We start from the raw sequence: 10,000 nt of genomic DNA, 5'->3' as shown, positions 1-10,000 counted from the left end.
ATCAAATCACAAGTTCTTCTGTTTAAATGCAGGTTTTATAGAAGCAACAGCTCATGAACCTAGAGAACTACATTTCCCATGATTCATTTCAACGCAGACGACATGAAGAAATATGTTTTTACTTGAATTCTTGGGATTATGACGGAAATAATTCACACCAAAATCTTGTCAAGGAATTTTAAAAAGAAAAAAAAAAAGTGTTCTATCTACATTTATATCAGCCTCTTCAAAATATCGCAATAAATACCATATCGTGAGATTTATTTAGATTTATCGTGATAACATCGCACCGAGAGATTTGGATATCGTGATAATATCGTAAAGAGAGATTTTGGATATCGTGATAATATGTACCGGGAGATTTGGATATCGTGACAATATCGTACCGAGAGATTTTGGATATCGTGATAATATTGTACCGGGAGATTTGGATATCGTGACAATATCGTATCGAGAGATTTGGATATCGTGATAACATCGTACAGAGAGATTTGGATATCGTGATAACATCGTACAGAGAGATTTGGATATTGTGATAACATCGTACAGAGAGATTTGGATATCGTGATAACATCGTACAGAGAGATTTGGATATTGTGATAACATCGTACAGAGAGATTTGGATATCGTGATAACATCATATCGAGAGATTTGGATATCGTGACAATATCGTATCGAGAGATTTGGATATCGTGATAACATCGTACAGAGAGATTTGGATATCGTGATAACATCGTACAGAGAGATTTGGATATCGTGATAACATCGTACCGAGAGATTTGGACATCGCTACATCCTTACTATTTTAATGTAATCAATCATAATCAATATCTGAACTTCCTTTACACGTCTGTGGATCTGGATTTGAACCGACAACCTTCAGGTGAGTGACAAAAGCTCGATGGACTGAGCCGCTCTCGTCCAGTTCTACGCAGAGTTTTAGTCAAATCTTAACTCTAATAACGTTAAATTTGTTTTTTTGTTTGTGAGTCTGACCTGTCGTCTGCACTTTAAAGCTTCACTGTGGGACTTTTCTGGAGTAAGATCCACCATCTGCTCTTCACCTCTCCTGTTCTGAGATGTTCTTGCTTTACCCGAAATGTTCCACGGTATTTCTTTTAACCTCTCCGTCTCCATGGAAACGGCTCAGAGTAACGATGACGGAATAAAAAAACAGCTGTGAAGAAACAAATGCAAGAGAAAAACGCTTAAAGCCAAACTCTGGAACATCACATCTCCATGGCGACAAGCAAGAAACAAGTTAAAGTGATTTCCCTTCAAAATAAAAGCACAGGTTTATGTAAAAACACAACAGAGGCTCTTATTCTGAAAACATTTTAATAAATACTACATGTGTTTTGTTTTTTGTGTTTTTTTTTTCATCAAAACGTGTTAAACATCTGGACAGGCACTTTCTCTGTGACACAAGTTTCACAAACAAATAAATGTTACTTTTAAACGGAAATATTAACACAAAAAAAATTCTGAAAAATACAAAATTAAAACAAAACAAAACCCACAACCGAGAAAAACAATCCACCCAAACACCCGATTATCTCGTTACGCAACTCAGGTCAGTTTAAAGAGCGGCTCTGGGACGTCCCCGGGGGTTTCACATGTTTAGATCACTGTGGTTTTTTATTTTATTTATTTATTTTTTTTGCTCTCTGTGCTAAGTCGCTCCCCGTTCAGAGCGCCATCACAGCACACCGAGCAGCTCGTCACATCAGGTTCGTGGAGACGCTGTGCACAGTTTTGCGTCGTGTTTTTGTGGATTTATAGAAAATTGTCGTGTGGGAGGGTTTGAATAGGGCCCAGGAGAGATCACTAGATGACTCAGACATGCATGGATGAGTGTAAAATGTCTTCAGGCAGGTTTGGACGTGAGAGAAAGACACAAAAGTCCACATAAAACCTCGTGTTTTTTTCTTTGGTTAAAATCATTTGTCACTCGCGGGTTTAAAGGTGTTTAAGATCAAACCGTTTGGTTTTGGCGCCTCCTGGTGGACGAGTCGAGTGATACAAGAAACAGAAAGTTCAGGTCATTTTGTCCCAAAGTGAAAACATCAACACTGACATTAAACCAGGACTAAACCAGGAAACTACTATACAAGATCTAAACCACGACTAAACAAGGTCTAAACCTGGACTAAATCAGGACTAAACCAGGACTAAACAAGGTCTAAACCAGGACTACACAAGGTCTAAACCTGGACTAAATCAGGACTGAACCAGGACTAAACAAGGTCTAAACCAGGACTACACAAGGTCTAAACCTGGACTAAATCAGGACTGAACCAGGACTAAACAAGGTCTAAACCTGGACTAAATCAGGACTGAACCAGGACTACACAAGGTCTAAACCAGGACTAAACCAGGATTGAAACAGGACTAAACCAGGTCCAAACCAGTACTAAACCAGGACTAAACTGGGAGCCAAACTAGACACTAGGGACTAAAGTTTTGAACCAGGATTAAACTAGGATTAAAAAAGGACTAAACCAGGTCCAATCCAGGTCCAAACTGGGACTAAACCAGGACTAAACCAGGACTAAGTCATTTCCAGTATTTTAAACCTTTTAAACTTTTACAATATTAAATTCTAAAATCAGAATCTCTCAGAAACGATACACATATTTAGAAAAGTCAAATGTAGATCAAATTATTTTCAGTCCCAACCCTGTTTACACAAAAAAATACACAAATATTCAGACAAAAACATAAAAAATAAAAGGGTTAAATATTAAATCTGCATCACAGTGGAGAAGTTGCATTTGAAACCAGCAGAGACTCAGAGGTTTAAACGCTCACGTCACACGGATCGAACGCTCCTCAAAAACAGACCCGCAGCTCTGTTTGTTTCATTCACACTTTTATTATTAGTCCGTCCACATCTCCAGAGCTCAAAATGCTCTGTTCCACCTTGTGATGTCACAAGGTGGAACAGAGCCTTTGGAGCTTTGGAGATGTGGACGGACTAATAATAAAGATTTACTCAAACAAACAAAACTCCAGCTCTGTTTTTGACGAGGAACATTAGAACACGACTTAAAGCTCATGAGAGAAGATTTTGTGTAATATGGGACTTTTAAACTAAAATAAAAATGAAAAAAACATTTAAAAAATCCAGCTACAACAGGTTTTTCCTCAAATGTATAAAAACTGGTGATTGGAGTTTGAGTTTGGTAAAAATCAGGATGGCGTCCGGTGGTGCAGTCTGGGCTCACACACAAACACCACCAAAGTTTTCCAGTTAAATCCAAGGAAGTGAGCACGGGGGCAACTCCGGCTCCACTGACTCTGGCTCCAGGTCACTTTCTATTGAAAAAACGTCTCCTCTCTCTCTGCACCTGCTGCTGTCAAAGTCCTGATCTAGATCTTAAAATGTTCGTGTTAACCTGCTCTACATGATCCTGGGGTTTTTATTTCACTATTTTGTCCCTAAATCCAGATCAGAACGTTAATAACAGGCGGCTTCTTTCCCCGAGGTCGCTCCTGTTACCGTCAAAATAAATCCAGTTTGTTTGTGTTTAGTGATTTTTAAAGAGCCACTAAACACTAAAATCACTTGTTTTCTCCTGATTCTCTGTGTAAATGTGTCTAAAATAGAAGTGTGTCTCTGTCTTTGACTTTATTTTGATGTTTTCGTGCAGATTTGTTCAAAATGTGATGTTTGGTTCAAACTCGTGTCTGTATCGGCCTCTTCACCATCAACTACGGTCACGACATTTGAGTTTCCAGGTTGGACTAACGCCGCAGATCAGTCCAATCAGAGTCCTGCACGGGTCCATTTTTAGAGACCCGGTGGTGTGATCACCACCCGCCCGTTTCAGTAACTATGTGAGTGTCGCTGTTGTGTACAGGTGCAGGACTCTGAGTCAGACGCAGGTTATTACAAGCGCAGACCCGGGCGCAGACCCGGGCGCAGACCCGGGCGCAGACCCGGGCGCAGACCCGGGCGCAGGCCCGCGGCCCGGGCGCAGACCCGGGCGCAGACCCGGGCGCAGACCCGGGCGCAGACCCGGGCGTCTACAGGTGGAATGTGAGGAGGAGCCCCTCTCAGCCCCGCCCCCACCTGCTTCCAGCTGCTGTCATATTTATGAATAAATCTATTCATCTAAAGATTGTATGTTTTTAATATATTTAATATTTATTGTGATTTTAGTCAAGTGTGATGGATGAATTGAACTAATTGTTTATGGGACAAACTGTTCTGCTCTGGAGCTCTCACACTTTATTTTGTAACTGTGTTTTTATTTGTGTTTTTCTTCATAATGTGGAGGAATGAAAAGTGAAATGTGGGACCTGCCTCAAATCTGTAAAACAAATTTACCTACAGGTACGAATAAAGCGACCGAACCAAAACCGAACCTGCCAGGCCCCGCCCACTCTGGAGGAGTAAATCTTCAGGAGTTTCGTGGCTTTTTAAAGGAGTTTTTTGAGGAAACTCGTGACAAAAACAAAAGAGTTTTTTAAAGAGTTTTGCTGGTAAAATAACGGGAGCTCAGACGACACCACCGTCCTCCACCTGCGTCAGAAAAAGTCAGTACTTTACAAACACCAGGACGACCTCATGTGCCCCAGATGCCCTCCCTCCAGTGAACAGCAGAACCGTGTAACCCGGATGCCCTCCCGGCGCCCTCGGGCTGACGGGTTTAACCCGGATGCCCTCCCGTGCGTCCTCAGATGAGCGTCACCTGGAGGTCGCCCTGGAGCAGCTCCACCTCCTCGCGGCTGCGGCGTTTCCACGGCGACTGCTCCGTCACTCGCTCGTCGCCGAGGGGATCGTCTCCGGGAGCGACAGGCGGCAGCGCGGTCTCCACGGTAACAGCCCCAGGAAGTGACCCGGGTCCGACGGGGGCGGGGTCAGGAGCAGGGGATTCTGGGGGTTGGAGTTGAAGGTAGAACATGGAGGCGGAGTCAGAGTCCTGAGAGAAACAGGAAGTACAGGGTTAGACAGGAAGTGAGGTCACACAGCCGAGGATTGTGGGAAATGGAGGCAGAAGAACTGAAGTTAAAAACGTGATTCATGATGTTAATGAGATGAAGGATGAAGTCTGAAGAGTGTTTATCCAAAAGGCTCAGATTATTAGAGCTCAACTACAATAATCAGGGAAAATTAAAGCCACACTGCGCAACTTTCTAGAGCTGACACGTCACCTGCTTGATTCCACGGAAACAGAACATTAAAACCATACTTTGGAACATTCTCCAGAGAGATTGTGACGTTTTATGCCATACTATGGAAGATTATAGCCAAAAAACAACATTTCCATGGAAACAAGCAGGAGGAGAGTCAGGTCTGTGGAGAGGCGAGCCGCTCACAGTCAGGACGTGTGTTTTTCAGAGTAATAAAAACAAAATTATAGGATGTTTATTTAATCATGTGGTTGAAATAAATGTTGTGTTATAATCTGAGTTTAAACGTACTAAAAAGTGCTGGTGCGTCTGCCCGGAAACAGGAAGAGAATTCATAAAGAAGGGCTGTGATTGGTGGAGGAGCTGCGGTGGGCGGGGCTCAGTTTGTGAAGGTTATAACTTCACCGTCGTACCGCACTCTCTGAAAGAGGAGAGGAAAGAGGGAGGAGAGAGGGAAGAACAGAGGGAAGAACCAGAGAAAGGGAGAGAGGAAAGAGGAAAAACAGAGGAGGAACAGAGGGAAAAGAGGGAAGAACAGAGGAGGGAGACAGGAAGGAAGGGAGGGAGAAGAGAGAGAGGAGAGAGGAAGAGAGAAGGAGATAAAGAGAGAGGAAGAGGGAAGGAGAGGGTTAGAGGGGAGGGAGGAGTGAGAGAAAAAGCACACGTTGGGTTAGAACACAGAAAGGTTAATAATGACAACGTCAGAGCTGCTGTTACAAATAAAAGCAAAGATCAGTGAAGAAGTCGAGGACTCGAGGACTCGAGGACTCGAGGACTCGGTGACTCGGTGACTCTGCGACTCTGTGACTCTGTGACTCTGCGACTCTGCGACTCTGTGTTTGTGAGGACAGATCTGCTGTGTCTCTGGTCACGTTTACACTGAAAAGAATCACTGAATCAGAAACGATCTGCGTCCAGACTCGTCGTTTCTGTGTCTGCAAGTCTTCCTTTCACACAGTTTTGAGCAGATTTGTTTAAGTTTTACAGAAACAAAACTTCAAACCACTAAAAACTGTTGTTTCTTGTGTCTGATGTGGTTCAGTTTGTGTTGGACTCAGTGGAATATGAGTGTTCTCCTGTGTCAGAGGGGTGTTCTCTCTCTGTGTGACAGAGGGGTGTTCTCTCTGTGACAGAGGGGTGTTCTCTCTGTGTGTCAGAGGGGTGTTCTCTCTGTGACAGAGGGGTGTTCTCTCTGTGTCAGAGGGGTGTTCTCTCTGTGTGTCAGAGGGGTGTTCTCTCTGTGTGACAGAGGGGTGTTCTCTCTGTGTCAGAGGGGGTTCTCAGAGGGGTCTGTGTCAGAGGGGTGTTCTCTCTGTGACAGAGGGGTGTTCTCTCTGTGTGTTCTCTCTGTGTCAGAGGGGTGTTCTCTCTGTGTGTTCTCTCTGTGTGTCAGAGGGGTGTTTCTCTCTGTGACAGAGGGGTGTTCTCTCTGTGACAGAGGGGTGTTCTCTCTGTGTCAGAGGGGTGTTCTCTCTGTGTGTCAGAGGGGTGTTCTCTCTGTGTCAGAGAGGGTGTTCTCTCTGTGTCAGAGGGGTGTGTGTCTGTCTCTCTGTGTCTGTGTCAGAGGGGTGTTCTCTCTGTGAGAGGGGTGTTCTCTCTGAGGGGTGTTCTCTCTGTGTCAGACAGAGGGGTGTTCTCTCTGTGTGTCAGAGGGGTGTTCTCTCTGTGACAGAGAGGGGTGTTCTCTCTGTGTCAGAGGGGTGTTCTCTCTGTGACTGTGTGTCAGAGGGGTGTGTTCTCTCTGTGACAGAGGGGTGTTCTCTCTGTGTCAGAGGGGTGTTCTCTCTGTGACAGAGGGGTGTCTCTCGTGTCAGAGGGGTGTTCTCTCTGTGTGACAGAGGGGTGTTCTCTCTCTGTGACAGAGGGTGTTCTCTCTGTGACAGAGGGGTGTTCTCTCTGTGTCAGAGGGGTGTTTCTCTCTCTGTGTGTCAGAGGGGTGTTCTCTCTGTGACAGAGGGGTGTTCTCTCTGTGTCAGAGGGGTGTTCTCTCTGTGACAGAGGGTGTGTTCTCTCTGTGTCAGAGGGGTGTTCTCTCTGTGAGAGGGGTGTTCTCTCTGTGACAGAGGGGTGTTCTCTCTGTGAGGGTGTGTCAGAGGGGTGTTCTCTCTGTGTCAGAGGGGTGTTCTCTCTGTGTCTCTCTGTGAGAGGGGTGTTCTCTCTGTGTCAGAGGTGTTCTCTCTGTGACAGAGGGGTGTTTTCTCTCTGTGTCAGAGGGTGTTCTCTCTGTGTACAGAGGGGTGTTCTCTCTGTGTCAGAGGGGTGTTCTCTCTGTGTGACAGAGGGGTGTTCTCTCTGTGTCTGTGACAGAGGGGTGTTCTCTCTCTGTGACAGAGGGGTGTTCTCTCTGTGACAGAGGGGTGTTCTCTCTGTGTCAGAGGGGTGTTCTCTCTGTGTTTGTGTCGTGTTGTTGGTTCATGTGAAACTTTTCACACATTATACGTGTGCAGGTGGTGCACACAGACACACGTTTATGTGAATGGACACATATTGTGTGTCTTAGTGTTTTGTGGTGACAGACACACATCAGAGGATCGGTGAACGGTGAACGGGGCCTGTGACTCTGAGGTTGTGAGTTCGAATCTCGACTTTGACTGTAGTTACACGTGCTTTTTAACAAATTCACTTTTAACTTGTATTGTGTCTGAAAGGAGCTACACGGGGGGGTTCCACATGTATCTCTTTGGTGAAATGTTCAGCAGTTACCATGACGACGCAACGCACACATTATCATTAGTGTTAAGATTGTCTAAAAACTCAAGAAAAACCCAAGATGGATTTAAAGAACACGTTTCAGGAGCCTGTGGTCAGTCCGAGCGTTTATGGTCCCGTTTTACGAGTTTGATTTTCAGAAAAATGTGAGAGTGACTAAATCGAGTGACGGAGCTCCAGACAGAGCAGCACCTCCAGTTAGCGTCACACCCTCAGGAAATGTGGAAGAGTCAATTCCACTTTCTACGGGGCAGAAAAGAGCAGCAGTGTAAAGAAAAGTTCTTTGAGAGTTATTTTGCGATGGTGGTGACGTGGAGCGGGTTATGATGGACATGAGTTTTATTTTGAAGGGGTTTTATTTGAAAAGGTGAGGTTACGCTCTTATTTTGAAGGGGCATACAGAGATGATGTTACGGAAGTGAGGTTAAGCTCTTATTGTGAAGGGGTTTCATTTGCAGGCTCTTATTGTGGAGGGACATACGTGGAGAGGAGGCTGCAGAAGGGAGTGTACCGCTCCAAACACGGAGTGGACAGACGCCGCGCCTGGCGGATCTGAAAACCAAACTTCACCATCAATAAATTAAAAAAAACGAAGAGTAAAAACACAGCAGAGTCAGAGTCAGAGTGAAGGAGCCGTAAACCCCCATGTGGACAAGAGCGCCACCTACAGAGCTGGAGAATCGTCCCGGTCCTCGCTGAGCCACAATCGCCCCAGAAATGGCTTTAATCCAACTGTGCATCTCCTCAGGACTGTCCGCCTGAAACACAGAGAAGAGAGGGTCAGAAGAACAGAGGGTCAGAAGAACAGAGGGTCAGAAGAACAGAGGGTCAGAAGTACAGAAGGTCAGAAGGGTCAGAAGAACAGAGGGTCAGAAGAACAGAGGGTCAGAAGAACAGAGGGTCAGAAGAACAGAGGGTCAGACGAACAAGAAGAACAGAGGGTCAGAAGTACAGAGGGTCAGAAGTACAGAAGGTCAGAAGAACAGAGGGTCAGAAGAACAGAAGGTCAGAAGAACAGAGGGTCAGAAGAACACGGGTCAGAAGAACAGAGGGTCAGAAGAACAGAGGGTCAGAAGTACAGAGGGTCAGAAGAACAGAGGGTCAGAAGAGGTCAGAAGAACAGAAGGTCAGAAGAACAGAGGGTCAGAAGAAAGAAACAGAGGGTCAGAAGAACAGAGGGTCAGAAGAACAGAAGGTCAGAAGAACAGAGGGTCAGAAGAACAGAGGGTCAGAAGAACAGAAGGTCAGAAGTACAGAAGGTCAGAAGAACAGAGGGTCAGAAGTAACAGAGGGTCAGAAGAACAGAAGGTCAGAAGTACAGAAGGTCAGAAGAACAGAGGGTCAGAAGAACAGAGGGTCAGAAGAACAGAAGAACAGAGGGTCAGAGGGTCAGAAGAGGTGAGGGTCAGAGGGTCAGACCTGGACGTAGAAGGTCCTGTAGCTGGTGACGAGTTCAAACAGATTGTCTCTCATCATTGGTTCACTGGAAAACAGAAATTAAACAGATTCAGGTCGTTTTTATTCTAATTACTGTGATTTTGTCCCAGACTCACCTCAGTTTACACTCGTGAACTTTATAAAACTCACCTCTGTTTACACTCGTGAACTTTATAAAACTCACCTCTGTTTACACTCGTGAACTTTATAAACTCACCTCTGTTTACACTCGTGAATTTTATAAAACTCACCTCTGTTTACACTCGTGAACTTTATAAAAAACTCACCTCTGTTTACACTCGTGAACTTTATAAAAACTCACCTCTGTTTACACTCGTGAACTTTATAAAACTCACCTCTGTTTACACTCGTGGACTTTATAAAACTCACCTCTGTTTACACTCGTGAACTTTATAAAAACTCACCTCTGTTTTACACTCGTGAACTTTTATAAAACTCACCTCTGTTTACACTCGTGAACTTTATAAAACTCACCTCTGTTTACACTCGTGAACTTTATAAACCACACTCTGTTTACACTCGTGAACTTTATAAAACTCACCTCTGTTTACACTCGTGAACTTTATAAAACTCACCTCTGTTTACACTCGTGAATTTTATAAAACTCACCTCTGTTTACACTCGTGGACTTTATAAAACTCACCTCTGTTTACACTCGTGAACTTTATAAAACTCACCTCTGTTTACACTCGTG

General features: G+C 44.6%; 1 protein-coding gene and 2 long non-coding RNA genes across 5 annotated transcripts in view; all 3 read right to left on the bottom strand.

The window, feature by feature from the left end:
- The window catches only part of LOC129407921 (uncharacterized), a 4,927-nt gene extending 3,667 nt beyond the window's left edge, over nt 1-1,260 (bottom strand). Inside the window, exon 1 of the long non-coding RNA XR_008631777.1 lies at nt 997-1,260. This is a non-coding gene — a long non-coding RNA (uncharacterized LOC129407921). The remainder of the gene's footprint in view (nt 1-996) is intronic.
- A 59-nt stretch (nt 1,261-1,319) lies between these two features.
- LOC129407933 (uncharacterized) lies at nt 1,320-3,963 on the bottom strand. The gene is made up of 2 exons (XR_008631786.1): nt 2,365-3,963; nt 1,320-2,320 (listed from the first exon to the last, which is right to left on the bottom strand). It is a non-coding gene; the product is annotated as an uncharacterized LOC129407933 (long non-coding RNA).
- Nucleotides 3,964-3,976: 13 nt separating this feature from the next.
- Nucleotides 3,977-10,000, bottom strand: part of LOC110162902 (pleckstrin homology domain-containing family A member 1-like) — a 22,560-nt gene continuing 16,536 nt past the window's right edge. Inside the window, exons 9-12 of one of the 3 annotated variants that reach the window (XM_055150623.1) lie at nt 9,268-9,331; nt 8,517-8,606; nt 8,330-8,400; nt 3,977-4,928 (exon numbers count right to left, since the gene is read on the bottom strand). In XM_055150623.1, the coding sequence (XP_055006598.1) occupies nt 4,763-4,928; nt 8,330-8,400; nt 8,517-8,606; nt 9,268-9,331 (391 nt within the window). In that variant the 3' untranslated portion in view covers nt 3,977-4,762. Of the gene's footprint in view, nt 4,929-5,430; nt 5,561-8,329; nt 8,401-8,516; nt 8,607-9,267; nt 9,332-10,000 lie in introns of all 3 variants that reach the window. The other 2 variants (XR_008631784.1, XM_055150622.1) reach the window with 2 other exon arrangements.

The sequence above is a fragment of the Boleophthalmus pectinirostris genome, unplaced genomic scaffold (assembly GCF_026225935.1).
Source record: "Boleophthalmus pectinirostris isolate CB_2022bp ecotype Guang Dong unplaced genomic scaffold, ASM2622593v1 HiC_scaffold_14, whole genome shotgun sequence".
Taxonomy (NCBI): domain Eukaryota; kingdom Metazoa; phylum Chordata; class Actinopteri; order Gobiiformes; family Gobiidae; genus Boleophthalmus; species Boleophthalmus pectinirostris.
The sequence above is the reverse complement of the archived record's forward strand: the minus strand, read 5'-3'. Positions and strand labels throughout refer to the sequence as shown.